We start from the raw sequence: 14,202 nt of genomic DNA on the forward strand, positions 1-14,202 counted from the left end.
AGGAGACATCTGACCTGAAATATAAGGAGCTAGCCATGCCATGATGAGAGGGAGGCTTTTACAGGCACAAGGATGAGCACGTGCAGAGGCCCTGAAGGAGGAATGAGATGGGAAAGTGCAAGGAGCAAGAAGCAGGTGGTGTGGCTGGAGTGCCGTGAATGGGTGGGTTGTGGGAGGGCAGTTCTGGGAGGAGAGCAGGGCTTGATCAAGCCATGCCTTGGGGACTGTGCTGGGGTCTGAATTTTACTCTAAGTGTGATGGGAAGTCATTGATGGGTTGTAAGTATGCTGCTAACGTGATGTGATTTCCCAGGTGGTGCCAGTGGTAAAGAATCCGCCTGCCAGTGCAGGAGATGCAAGAGACAGGAGTTTGATCCCTGGGTCAGGAAGATCTGCTGGAGTAGGGCATGGCAACCCACTCCAGGATTCTTGCCTGGAGAATCCCATGGACAGAGGAACCTGGTGGGCTACAATCCATAGGGTCACAAAGAGTCAGACATGACTAAGCATGCACCCCCTTGAAAAACATAACATAACACACACACATGCTATTATGATACACACACATATAGACACATGCTAATACGATATACACACACACATGCTATTATGATACACACACATGTAGACACATGCTAATATGATACACACACACATGCTATTATGATACACACACATATAGACACATGCTAATATATATACACACACATATAGACACATGCTAATATGATATATACACACATGCTGTTATGATACACACACATATAGATACATGCTAATATATACACACACATATAGACACATGCTAATATATATACACACATGCTGTTATGATACACACACATATAGATACATGCTAATATGATATATACACACACATATAGACACATGCTAATATGATATACACACACATGCTATTATGAGACATATAGATACATGCTAATATGATATATACACACATGCTGTTATGATACACACACATATAGATACATGCTAATATGTTATATACACATACACATGCTATTATGATACACACGTATAGACACATGCTAATATGATATACACACACGCTATTATGATACACGCACATGCTAATATATACACACACACATAGACACATGCTAATATGATGTATACACACACACAGTTTGGAAAGCTCTCTATGTGTGTGAAGAGTGGATTGCAGGGGCAGTGGTCCAGGTAGAGATGAGGGAGGCTTGGATAGGGGTATTAAAGATGGACAGACATCACAGTTTTGGAGAAAAAGCCCACGGCTGTATTTATTTGAGACTTTTCCCTAGTATACTAAGGCTTTGGCTTGTTTTAGGCCTTTTGCTGCTCTCTAGGGAGAATGTTCCCAGGCTTTGCCAGCCTCATGGCTGAGGGAAGTGGGGGAGGCCTGGGCCAGTGCCTGTCTGGCGTCTGCTTAGCCTTGTTGGTGTGGAGGTGACAGCTTCGGTCAGCGATGTCTTTCTGGCATGTTGACCACTTAGGTCATGTCTAGACATTCTTACCCCAGCTCTCATCTTGATCCCAGACCAAACACATCCACCTGCTGTTAATTCCACCTCTCTTCAGAGAAACTCTAGGTAAACCCCTGGGGGGCCCCCATGCCTCCTTCCAGGCTTCCCCAAGTTGGGAGTGGGCACTCTTCAAGAGTATCCCTGTGTGCCAGGGCCAAGCCAGATCAAGGCCAGCAGTTCTCTGCCAGCCCCTCACTCCAGTCCTCGCTGTGTGTCAAGCGGGAGAGCCCCAAGCCCAGGGGACCTCCTTGTCGCTCGCGTGTCCGCTCCAGATCTTCTCTCTTCTGTGCTGTGCCTCTCAGATGCTTTTTGCAGCACTCAGGAAGCAGACATTAGTATCATCTCTTCTCTGTATGTGCAGTTCTCTCGGGTTTCTGGTGAGTTGTGTGGAACATGTACTTGCTATTCCTCACAGCGCAACTTGGAGAAGGGTGGGAACCCGCTCCCCCATCTTGGCCTTTTTTTATTTTTTTCAGTCTCGCACTCAGTAATTGCTGGGTTAATAAACAAAGGGCTCTACAGTTCATCGGTGATGCTGGTGGCCATTTCTTTCTGTGTGCTTAGTGCTATCTGGTCAATGTTCCTTTGTGTTTTGGGGATCAAACATTTGCTTGCCGTTGCAGTCAACCATCTGAAACGACCTGTTGTAGAAGCGAGGACTGAGGCTGAGAGAGCGGGAGAGGTGCGTCACCGAGCACGTAACTGGGCCTGCTGGAGGGCAGCTGTGGCTCAGAGATCACAGAGCTCCTTCCTGCCACCATTGTGATTCTCTGTGGCCCTTCCAGTACCTCTGTGGGTTGCGGTCTTGTGACTGGTCTGAGGCTGCAATTCTGACTGCCTTGGTGAAACGGGAGGCTTTCATCCACATGGCAAGAATGAAACCTGGGAGCCAGTTTTTCCCCTATGTTGTGTTGATTGTCCCCAAATGCCCTCAGGTCCAGCCAGTGCCTATGCCCGCCCTTCTTCTCTATCCTGAGCACTTTGGCTGCACCATTGGGGATTTTAGTTCTCCCACTAGGGATCAAACCTGAGCCACCTCCATTGGAAGCACAGAATCTTAGCCCCTGGACCACTCTATCCTAAGCCTTCTGAACTCTGCCAGGTCCTTCAGCTCAGGAACAACCCGCTGACAGGAGGAGGAACAGCAGCTCTGGGCTCAAGCAGGTCAGATCCTGGCCCTGCTGCTGACCTGTTAGTTACTTTAAGATTCTCTCTTTGAACCTCAATTTTCTAATTTGCTATTGGTCTTATCCCGGAGAATCATTTTGAGGATGCAAGATGATGTGTTTAGGGGGACAGTGTGGCATAGGGCTTGAGTTGAGCTCTGGAGCTGACTGCCCAGGTTCAAATCCTGACTCTGCTACTTTTGAGCTGTGTGATTTTGGACAAGTTCCTTGAGTCTCTGGGCCTCACTGGCACAAAAGTACACACTGTGGCCTCGTACCCTGTCCCCAGGAATGGAACCTCTTACTTTCTTCTCCCTGATCCCATTCCACTCAGAGGCTGGGGAGGACCTGGAGTTGAACATGACGTTTTATTTTGCTGAAGCCTTCTGGGTTGGAGGAAGCATTTGTTTCCTAACAGGAAGGGACAGGGTCTGCGTGGGAGAGATTGGTGACACTGCCTTGGATAGGGGATACAGACAGGAAGTTCAGAAATAAGCTGATAGCTAAAGAGAGTTAAGTTAGAGAGTTATTGGCACATAAAACAGAAATTCAGGCTTTTCAGAAAAATAACAGATGCCTAAATGTCAGTGGCAAGGAAGGGAGAAGGCTATCAGATTGTTTTTTGAGTAAGATCTCAGCGAGGAAAGAGCAGTTTTGATCTATTTCTCTTGCTTTGTTTCCCAGGTGAAAAAAAGGGAGCCCTTAATTAGGGTTGCCTGTAGCGTGCACTAATTTTTTTTTTTTTGTTTAATGTTCAGCTTGCCTTTTTGGCTAGATTGTCAGTTCCTTGAAGGCAGGTGCCCGGCTTTTGCCAGCCTCTGTGATCCTGCTGGGCTGTGACTGATCAAGGTCCACTTCCTTGACCTCTCTGTTTTCCAGAGTGAGTACATTGCTCCGTGTGATTGTCGGCGCGCCTTTGTCTCTGGATTTGATGGCTCTGCAGGTGAGTCACTAAATTCTCTCTTTGTTCTTGTGGCACTTGTGTTCGCCTCCCTAAAATAGCTGGACCCAGTTTCAGTCTGTGATACAGAACCAAAAAGAAAATACAGACCAGATGTCCCCATTGACCCTCTGCAGAGGGGGTATGGTCCCGGTGCCTGCAGCTCCTAAGCTTACGTTTTAGTGACTCTCTTCTCTCATGTGTTAATGATGCTTCTTTTTAATGACTCTTTTGCTTTTCAAGTCAAAAAATTTTATTTTAAAAATAGTCTTGGGGGACTTCCCTGGTTATCTAGTAGAAAAGAATTCGCCTTCAAAGCAGGGGATGCGTGTTTGATCCCTGGTGGGGGAGCTAAGATCCCGCATGCCTGGGGCAGCCAAACCCTCCTGCTGCAGCTAGGGAAGCCTGCAGGCTCTTGAGCCTGCCTGCCACAATGAAGACCCAGTATAGCCAAAAAAAATATTGTTGAACTTTTTATGAAATATAACATACACACAGATAAGTGTATCATGAGTACCCCTGTGTAACTGGCACTGCAGATAAGAAATGAGACACGAGTGGCATCCGCAGGACCCCTTCCTTAGCTTTCTGGTCCCCCGTAATTTTCTAAGCACTTAACTCTTGGTTTCCCCCTTTTCCCTTTCAACTCGAATAATAAAGATTAATGTTGAGCTACACTGGCGCCCTGCATTACTTTTCCGAGAGCTGTTGTGCCCTTGAGTTTCAGGGTGGGTTTCCCCTTCAGGCTCCCATCCTCTTAAGTGGCTAGGCTTGACGGGAGCCCCTCTCCTCGCAATTAGCGCACTGCTTCCATTGATGTAGGTGCATGTGTTGGTTGGCACATTCCAGCTGGTTTAGGCTGACACCTCTGCTGAAAGCCCTGAGTTCTTCTGGGCCTGTGGGAGCTGAGGGCAGGTAGAGGTGGAGACATAAACTCCCTGTGTCTCCCTGAATGCTCACAGCGCCCAGGCGGTCTCTCTTGGGAAAGGCTAAACACCTCCCTTGGGGTGTCTGTTGGAGCAGGTGGCTGTGATTGCTGAGCAGGAACCATTTCCAGCTCACTCCTGTTGACTAGAGGCCCTGTGGCCCTCTGTCCACAGACCTCTGTCCTCCTGGCCTTGACTCACGTTGTGCACATGGGGTCCTTTCTATGCAGGGACCAGTACCCAGGCTGCCTCCAGACTGCTGCTTTCAGCGGTTGGCCCACAACCGGTTGTCAGTGGTACCGTCTTCTCTTGCCTGGAGGTTTGCTTGGAGTCAGAGGCCCACCTGCCCCACCAAAGTGGGGGTCGGTGGTGGGGCCACACGGTGTCTGGGGCCTCTCACCATGCTTGCCTGCCTGCTCTCATTTTGGGCAGCTTCTAGGTGTTTGTCAGGAACCTCTCTCATTCCTTTGCTCCCCTCCTCCAGGCACAGCCATCGTTACAGAAGAACACGCGGCCATGTGGACTGACGGGCGCTACTTTCTCCAGGCTGCCAAGCAAATGGACAGCAACTGGACGCTCATGAAGATGGGTGTGTAGATGCAAAGCCATCTTAAGTTTAGCTGGCCGACTCAGGAGGAGACCCTGGAAATCCTCAGGGCTTGTGAATCTTAACCCTTTTATGGGGTCAGGGACCCCTTTTAGAATCCAAGGTGTCTTAGTAACAAACTACCTTAGATGGGGTGGCTCAAACAACAGAAATTTAGAGAAGGATACGTGTATATGTATGGCTGAGTACCTTCGCTCTTCACCTGAAGCTACCAAAACATTGTTAATCGGCCGTTGTTGTTCAGTTGCCCAGTCGTACCCAACTCTTTGTGACCCCATGGACTGCAGCTATACCCCAATACAAAGTAAAAAGTCTAAAGTTTTGGGGGGAGAAATTTTTTTCAATGGAAATTTATCTTTTCATGGCTGGTGGCTGGAAATCTAAAAGTCTAAAGTTTTTTGGGGAAAAATTTTTTTCAACAGAAATTTAATTTTTCATGGCTAGTGGCTGGAAGTCTGAAATGAGGGTGCCAGTGTGGTCAGGCTCTGGTGAGAGCTGTCTTCCTGGCATGCAGACAGCCACCTTCTCACTTATCCTTACATGGTTCTCTCTCTCTCTTCCTCTTAGAAGGCTACCAATCCTACTGGATTAGAATTCTACCCTATGACTTCATTTAACCTTCAGTATCTCCTAAGCCCCTGTCTCCAAACATAGATCGCGTTGTGAGGTAGGGTTTCAGTGTATGAATTTTGAGGGGAAACAGTCCAGTTCATGGCACAAGGAAGAACGAGAGAGTGACAGGCTTCTATATACAAACCATCATGCATTCAATTTTGGAAGGCCCTGGCTCAGAACCCTCGTTTCAGTGGGGAGTAGCTGAGGGCCAGAGAGGACCCTGCGCCTTTAACTCATGCCCTGGGGCCTTCCCACTGCTCTCTGCTTCCTCATGATTTCAAATGAGGTGAAGGTAAGGAGCCCCTGGCAGCCGAGTTAGGAAGCTCTCCCTCAGGATCCTGACACTTCTGGCAGCTTAGCCACAGGGCAAGAGCATGGGTCTGCAGCTTTCTTGGGCAAGTTACTTCGTCTTCAGTTTCCTCATCTATAAAGTGGAATGATAATAGTACCATAAAATGGTGAGGATTAAAGAAATAATATATGGAAAGCATGGAGCTCAGTGTTTATTGGATAATGATGTGTGTGTGTACATGGGTTTTCATTTAATTGCATGCTATATTTTTCCTTGTCATCAGAGTTGTCTTTTGAAATACGGTTTTAGTGATTGTACAAAGGTACAGCCTGCTGCATTTTGAACTTGGACAATAGAAGGAGGGGAAAGCAGCTGCCAGGGCTGAGTGAGGAAGAGGAGAAAAGGCCAAATCCCTGATGTTTCTTGTTTGTTGTTGGAAGTTATGAGGAAATCGGGTTGTTACCAGACTCACAGTTCAGGGAACAGAGGGCTGTTGATACTGAGTTGAGTTGACCCCAGGATCTATTTTACTGAGGTTGTGTGTGTGTGTGTGTGCGCATGCGCGTGTACGCGCACGCCTTCATGCTCCACACACTCTCCATATACATGTATAAATGTTTGGCTTAGGGAGGAATTAAGAATGTTTTTATCCTGGCAATGGATTTATTTTAAACGTGGGTTTCTCAAAATTCTTTTAAACTATAGAAATGGCAACACTGCAGGTTGGTGTTGTCCCAGTTGCGTTCTCTCTCACACACACAAGCACAGGCCTTCAGGATTGTGGGGCTGTTAGGAGTGGATAGGCCTCTCTCTAGGCCTTTGTACTAGTTGATTACATGCCTCTCTGTTGCTGGTTCATGTGCCCTTAGCATATGTGTGTATTTTTTTATATGTTAGATGCATGTGCTATGTCCATGTGTATTTCAGATACAAGCAAAGTTTAATATCTTAATTTTTAAGAAGAAGTACAAATGGAAGTTCTGACACTTTCTGCTTGCACCCCAGGGTCTCATTTAGTGTGCTTCTGGGATGTGAGCATCTCTCTTTGGGGCCTAGACTCCAGCTGTTAGGGATATCAGTGCTTTGGGGGTCAGAGTGTCAGAGGAGTGAATACTATCTGCCTCTTCCCTAGACCAGCCCTGGGGGAGGAGCCGTTCTTCCCTCCAAGCCGTCTCTAGCCTCTGCCCGCAGCCCACCTCCTCGCTGGCTCTCCTGTGTAGGGAGGTTCTGGTGGATGTGGCTGGGGAGTGATTGATCCCTGGGGTTTTGCCCAACATCTGTCTGCTAGGAGATGATATGACTTCACTCTGTGAGTTATACTAGGGGCATTCAAGAAACTTCCTTAATAATTGGCTTGTTTAGCGGTTTGAGGAAAAAAATAGGAAAGAATCAGATAGGAAAATCACTCAGTGACAGTTTCTAGGCAGGCTTTTAGAACTGAGTTCATGAGCTCATTTCTTTATAAACCTTTGAACGTCCATTATGTGGTGAAGGTAGTAAAAGTCAGTACTGTTTTGGAATATGAGAACTTTCACTCTTTGATATTTTACCGAAATGTTTGTTAATTGTTTAGCAAAAAACTGATGAAAATGTATACATCTGAAATGTACAAGATATACTGGGTTGGATTAAAGAAAAACTGGGATATCAAAAATAATTTTAGTTCCTTTTGTGAAGCTTACTTGGTGTCCTATGACTAGTCTCTTAGAAACGGAAAGGGCTGTGTGCTCTTGGTAATTGGGAAGCCCAGGGAGCCAGTTAAGGACATGATGTTGGGTTCCTGTGTGCTCCTCTTACAGTCTTTGGATAGATTTCTGCTGCTGAGACTTGGGCTCAGCCCTCCAGTCAGGCCAATCGTCTGGTAGGGCCTTTCCTCTGCAATGATACCCTCCAGGTGAGGTGAGAGCCCTGCGCGTGTGTTTGCCTTATCTGGGTGGGACGTGAGGGAAACTCTGAGCTTCTGCCTGCACCATCTCACCACTCACGCTCTCATCACCATTAGTGGGGGCATCACAGAAGGCCGATGAGATGATCTTCAGGATGACATCATGCACCTGTGTTGCAATGATTCCCAGGATGCCTTTTACCAGGGGTCTAGGGAAAATCCTGCTTCTTCTTTCTTCTGTCTCACCCTCCCCTTATATACCATCTTTATGCTTTCCTTTTATAGCATCTAAATCTTCTAGCCTTCCAGGATGAAGAGAAGTTCAGATTTTCCAAGTGCTGTCAATCCTTTTTAAAGAAGATGCTTCATAAAGATCCTGTTCTCATGTTATTGGTGAATTGCACCCTTCTGGGTAGGATAGCAAGCTCAGGCTCCCTGGGAATTGTTTCTCATCAGTTCTTCCCTCTGTAGGTCTGAAGGACACACCAACTCAGGAAGACTGGCTGGTGAGTGTACTTCCTGAAGGATCCAGGGTTGGTGTAGACCCACTGATCATTCCTACAGGTGAGTAAGCTGAAGCCCTGCCAGCTTGGGTGAGGCCTGGGGTTCTAGATGCCTCCCCACCCTCCTCGTTTGCTTGTGGGTGGTGGAACCTTTGGGGGCTCAGCATGACATGAGGTCACAGCGGAGGTCAGGGTGAGGAGAAGAGTTAGCAGAAGGCCGCAGGATTGCCTGTCAGAAGGTGCCAGGCTCTCAGAGCCCTGCTGCCTATAGAGAGTGTTCAGTTCACAGCTAGATCACCAGTGTTTCTCCTCAGATTACTGGAAGAAGATGGCTAAGGTTCTGAGAAGTGCTGGCCACCACCTCATTCCTGTCAAGGACAACCTTGTGGACAAGATCTGGACAGACCGCCCCGAGCGTCCTTGCAAACCGCTCATCACACTGGGCCTGGATTACACAGGTCAGAACCACGGCTGCACCCAGCAGGCCCTGGCCATCGTCCCTTCCACTTGAAGTCCTCTGGAGCCAGGTCATTGAGCCGATGGGAGGATTTGGCCCTGCTCTGGCACGTGGCGTGTTGGGTGCAGCAGGAGTTCAGTTTGCTTCCACTGTTGGCACCTGCGTGGGCATAGTTTACTCTCGCAGAGCTCCTCTGGGCAGACCCATGGGTGCTGCTGAGATGGCTTTTTTTTTTACCACTCAGTTGCTCACTGCCTCTCTCACGCATCTGATATTCGACGCAGAGCCTAGAGGTTTCTAGATTCCATGTCCTTTTCTTCTGCCAGCTCTTGTAGGTTAATCTTCCCAGGCCCCCTGCCTTCTCTCTGTCCTCTGCCCTAGAGGCTTTGGAGAGTGGGTGGGTTTCTTTGGCTTGCGTGATAGTGGTGAGTGAGGAGCAAGTTCTGTGAACAGTCTGTGGGAGATGAAAGTGTGGATTTATGGGAGAGTGAGGAGTGCAGAGGGAAAGGCCTGGAGGTGGGGCAGAGGGGAGTGAATCTTGCTGTAGAAACAGCAGAGGAGAGGTGGAGCGGGGCTGTCTGGAATGCAGGCACATTGCCCGGAGGGGTCCTGGGAAGAAAGTATTACAATGCAGACTCTCAGCCAAGTTTTAAGCAGAATTCCCGAGCTGATCTTCACAGCAGCGTTTGGTTGTGGGGACACCCCCACTCTGCTTGCTTCCTTGTGACACTCTCACCAGAGGGTATTGCAAACGGGGGAGGGGAGTGAGGAGTGGGGGGCCCTGGGTCAGCTAAACAGTGTCCATCAGCATGCTTTGGATTCTGCTGAACTGAAGGAAAGGCTCTGACCTGTTCTTTACAGAGCAGGGAGAGCAGGTTTGGCTGGTGAGACTTTGGGTCAGCAGACATGTGAGTGCCTACCATGTGCAGGGCACTGCCAGGGCCTGCGTGCGTGAGACAGATGCCTGCCCTGTTCATAGGTGGCTGTACCATGAGGTCCAAGTGCTGTCTCATGTCAGGTGGTGGTGGTGGTAGTGGGGTGAGCTTCTCTGGGGCCCACAGGAGTAAACAGGGAGTCGCTGGCTGTGTCTGACAGTGCATGTGTGGTTTGGAAGTGGTAGTCACACTGAAACAAGCTGTGGAGAATTCCTAGATCTTAGCACTGAAAGGCAGGCTCTAGAAGTGTAAGATGGAGGGTGATATTTGCCTGACCTCTGAAGATTCGGTGAGCTCTCTCTGCTGGTTAGTGTCTTCTCAAAGCTCCCTGTGCTTCCTCTATGGCAGCAGTCCTTATACAGAAGGGTAACTGATTGCTGGTTTAATTATCTGTCTTTCCTTCCAGGCTGTAAGCCCCATGAGGGCAGGGACTGCGTGTAGCTCAGAACTGTAACTGCCGTGACCAGCAAAGCATCTGCAGATATTGATGCCTGGGCAGGAGAGAGGTTCCATAGACGTTTGTTGGATGAACAAATGGATTAAATTTGTTGTGAGGCAGTCCGGGCTCTGGACAGTCAACTAGCTTAGATGGAGTCACTTTTCTTGTATGGGATTGGTATCCAGGCATTCTGTCCACTCAGATAACATGCTCCCTGGAATGTGGTGCTGGTGAATGTTTGGAATGGGTTCTTTCACTTGGCTCTCAACAGTCCCTGGGACCAGACCAGGGGCTGGAGTGGCAAGTATGTTTTTTCTTGCAGGCATCTCCTGGAAGGACAAGGTTGCAGACCTTCGGTCGAAAATGGCTGAGAGGAGCGTCGTGTGGTTTGTGGTCACTGCCCTGGATGAGATTGCGTGTGAGTGCTCTGGTTTCACTGTTGGGGCGTGTTACCCAGTCTCTCAGTTGGTTCTCTGGGAATCTGTGTGTTCACAGAATTCAGTTTTCTGCGTGGTCAGAGAATAAGCAAAAGACCATCACCAGTGGGTATATGGCATGCCAAGTGGGATGGAGAAGGGATTATTTTGGATGGAGAATTACAGGGCATTGGGGAGGAGATTGTGGTTGGTCTGGAGCAGTATTACAGCCAGGCGCTGATGCTAAATCTGTGGTGGTGTCCCCCTCTGGCCAGGCTGCTCAGTGGTGTGACAGCTCCGAGGAGGGGCGCTTTCTCCACACTTTTTGTGTCTGTCAACATTGGTTTGTCTCTATAGGTATGGAAGGGAGCTCAGAGGAGATATTTTTTTCTTTATACTTCTGTATTTCCCAGATTCTTCACAATGAGGCTGTTCTAGAAATATTTCTACTTCAGAAAACTCAGGAGCGAAAAGTTCACCAAACCCTTTGGTACAATAGTAGTGTTTTAATCTTTAGATCTTAAACTATCCTCATGGAATTGTTCAATACCTTCTAGAACCTGAATAGTTGAACCTTCTTTTTCTATTTTCTGACTGGATTTGACCCAAGGTACCTGAGAAAAGGCACTGCTTTATCTTTTTATTTTCTCACTAGAGAAAGATGGCTTACTGCACAATCTCTAATGCGTAGCCCTCAAACTTTGTCACATGTATCAGTGATTTATATCCCTGATTAACTTAACAACATCAACATCAGAGAAAATAACATATGAAGCTAATCTCTCCTCTTGATTATTTAAATATCCCCTGTTTTCATTGTGGAAAATCTGGGAAGTGCAGAGCAAGTAGAAAAAAAAAAAGTCACCTGTAATCTTCTTGCACAGAATCAGTTAACATTTCTGTGCATATATAATTTTGTAACTTGGTTTTTTCCACTGTATTTACTCTAAGCATATATAAACATAATTTTAAGTGAATATTAAATATCCCATCATATGGTTATAGTGCAATTTACTTAACCATTCCTCTCAGGATGACCTTTGAGTTATTTCTGCGTTTTCTCATGATTGTATTATACGACTGCCATCAAAGCCTTGGTGCATCACAATCTGTGTCTTAGTTTCTGATAATTTTCTTTCAGCTTTTGGTTGACTTTGGAGGTGGTGGTATGGGCTGGAGGGTGTGTGCATGGTAGGGCCTTTGATCTTATGCCATGTACCTGCCAGAGAGGTTGCACAGCATGAATACACCCCTCTTGCTACACTCTCACCGACCCCAGGTACTATCATTTAAAAAGAATGCTAGTTGGGTTTGCTGGGTAAAACATATTGCCTCCATGCTGTTCTTGAAGAAGCCGTGGTTTTAAAATAGCGGCAATGCGTTTGATAGCAGGGTCTTTTTTGCACTCTGATTCTCAGGAGAGCAAGTGTTAGGCTGCGGGAGGCCCCGGGATGAGAGCTGTGCTCAGCACCGGTCCCTCTAGTTCTCCAGCGTGCAGTGACCTCGCCAGGGCCCTGACTCTGGCCATGCAGGTCCTCCACCCAGCCGTGGCTCCGGGTGGGCCGCCGGCTCGGGTTTCATTCATGGGCCCAGAGCCCCACTGACTCACTGCTTTTGTTCCTCTGCTGGGAAGCTCCGCCTCCCCGGGGCTCCTGACCCTTGCACAGAGGGCCTCCTCTGGCCTCCCTGGTGGGTGGGTCTTCGTTTTTCTACCCTCAGTCTCTTGCCTCAGAAGGGAGCGGAGTGCTTGGCTCCCGCCCTTGTACTTGGGAGTGCCAGAGGTTTTTCTGCGGCAAGGCCAGGCCTGGCGGGTCACCGCCGGGTGGACCATTTCAACTCTTTGTCTGGAGGGCAATTCTCGGGTGTTCTGACTAATAACTCTCCATTCCCTTCCCGGGATGGTGATGTGGCAGCGAAAGACACAGTTCTGGTGCCCTCATTTGGTGGATATGCGCAACTGCAGCTCAGAGGCGAGACAGGGAAGGGAGGCTCCAGGCCTCTCTGAGAGGTCTAGCCGGCCCTTCCCGGCCAGTGGAAGCGCTCTCTGCATCCTCCCAGCTGCCCCTTAACTCACAGTCGGGCGGGTGACAGGAAATTTTTTTTTTTTCCAGGGCTATTCAATCTCCGAGGATCAGACGTAGAGCACAATCCTGTATTTTTCTCCTATGCAATCTTAGGACTAGAGACGATCATGTGAGTGTTGGCCCCGCACCTGAAGTCTTCCCCACAGCTCCTTGGAGCCCCAGTCCACCACCCTGGCCCGGGCCCACTGGTCTCAGCCTGATGTGCACCAGGGTCGTGCTTTTCTCCTGCCCTTTCCTGCCTCCCCTTCCCTTCTGCCTTCCTTAACAATAGTTATTAATTTATATCCTGCCTCTCTTATAATCCTGAAAATTATTGGTAGTACTAGAAGATAAAAAAATAAGTGTCAAGGACATCAGAACAAAACCGGAGAGAGTAAGCTTAGTTCACAGAATCCCTGCTGCAAAGACTTGTTGAGGCTGCACATTGGACTCTTCACAGCCAAGGCAGAGAGGGATATGGGCTTTGTTATACACAGTCCTGGGTCCACAATGCAAATAGACCCCATCATTCAGAAAGTCAGAAGTGGCAGGAAAAACCCCTGTTGAATTATCTTTTAAACTGCTGCTTGTGGCCTTCTTGCTATTGCTTTTCTTGTTTGAGTGGCTTTCTGCATTCAGATATGTTTATTGAGTGCCTATTATGTGCTAGAGTCTCCACTAGGTGTTGGGGTGAAATGAGGCAGACAGGGTCCTGGGTTAGAGTTGGGGATTCCGATGCATAGTTGGCACTCACTTGTCAGTGGGGCAGGTATGGATGTTATTGGAGGGGCCTGACCTGATCAGAGGAGACAGTAATATTGAGACAGAGATTTAGGGTGCTTGGGAGTTAGCTCGGTGAGTAGGGAATGAGGAGGAAGAGAAACAGGTGAGCTAAGCTGGGGAGCAGCATTCTCAGAGACTTTGGGCAGGAGAGAGTGCAGTGCAGGTGAAGGACCCAGAGTGGTCCAGTGTGGTTGAAACCTGGAGTGGGAGACCGGCAGGTAGTCAGGGCCACATAAGCAAGGCCTTGTGAGTCAGGTTCAGGAGCTTGGGCCCTTGTCCTGAGGATGCTGTGAGTTTCCACAGGGAACCACATGGTCAGGCTTGTAAATCATAGAGAATTTATGACTGGAGTGAAATTATGGGGTGGATTATGATTATTGAAAAATAGGGTGGATATGGAAGACTTGGAGAAGGTGATGGCATTCCACTCCAGTACTCTTGCCTGGAAGATCCCATGGACAGAAAAGCCTGGTGGGCTACAGTCCATGGGGTCGCGAAGAGTCGGACACGACTGAGCGACTTCATTTTCACTTTTCACTTTCATGCATTGGAGAAGGAAATGGCAACCCACTCCAGTGTTCTTGCCTGGAGAATCCCAGGGACGGGGGAGCCTGGTAGGCTGCCGTCTGTGGGGTCGCACAGAGTCGGACACA

The 14,202-nt window shown here is 48.3% G+C and overlaps 1 protein-coding gene across 3 annotated transcripts in view; it reads left to right on the forward strand.

Moving 5' to 3' along the window:
• Positions 1–14,202, forward strand: part of XPNPEP1 (X-prolyl aminopeptidase 1) — a 56,257-nt gene that overhangs the window by 23,989 nt on the left and 18,066 nt on the right. For all 3 annotated transcript variants that reach the window (XM_018041520.1, XM_018041518.1, XM_018041519.1), the window contains 6 exons: positions 3,568–3,631; positions 5,039–5,143; positions 8,425–8,517; positions 8,771–8,914; positions 10,610–10,705; positions 12,815–12,896. In XM_018041520.1, the coding sequence (XP_017897009.1) occupies positions 3,568–3,631; positions 5,039–5,143; positions 8,425–8,517; positions 8,771–8,914; positions 10,610–10,705; positions 12,815–12,896 (584 nt within the window). The remainder of the gene's footprint in view (positions 1–3,567; positions 3,632–5,038; positions 5,144–8,424; positions 8,518–8,770; positions 8,915–10,609; positions 10,706–12,814; positions 12,897–14,202) is intronic.

Source organism: Capra hircus, chromosome 26 (assembly GCF_001704415.2).
Source record: "Capra hircus breed San Clemente chromosome 26, ASM170441v1, whole genome shotgun sequence".
Taxonomy (NCBI): Eukaryota; Metazoa; Chordata; class Mammalia; order Artiodactyla; family Bovidae; genus Capra; species Capra hircus.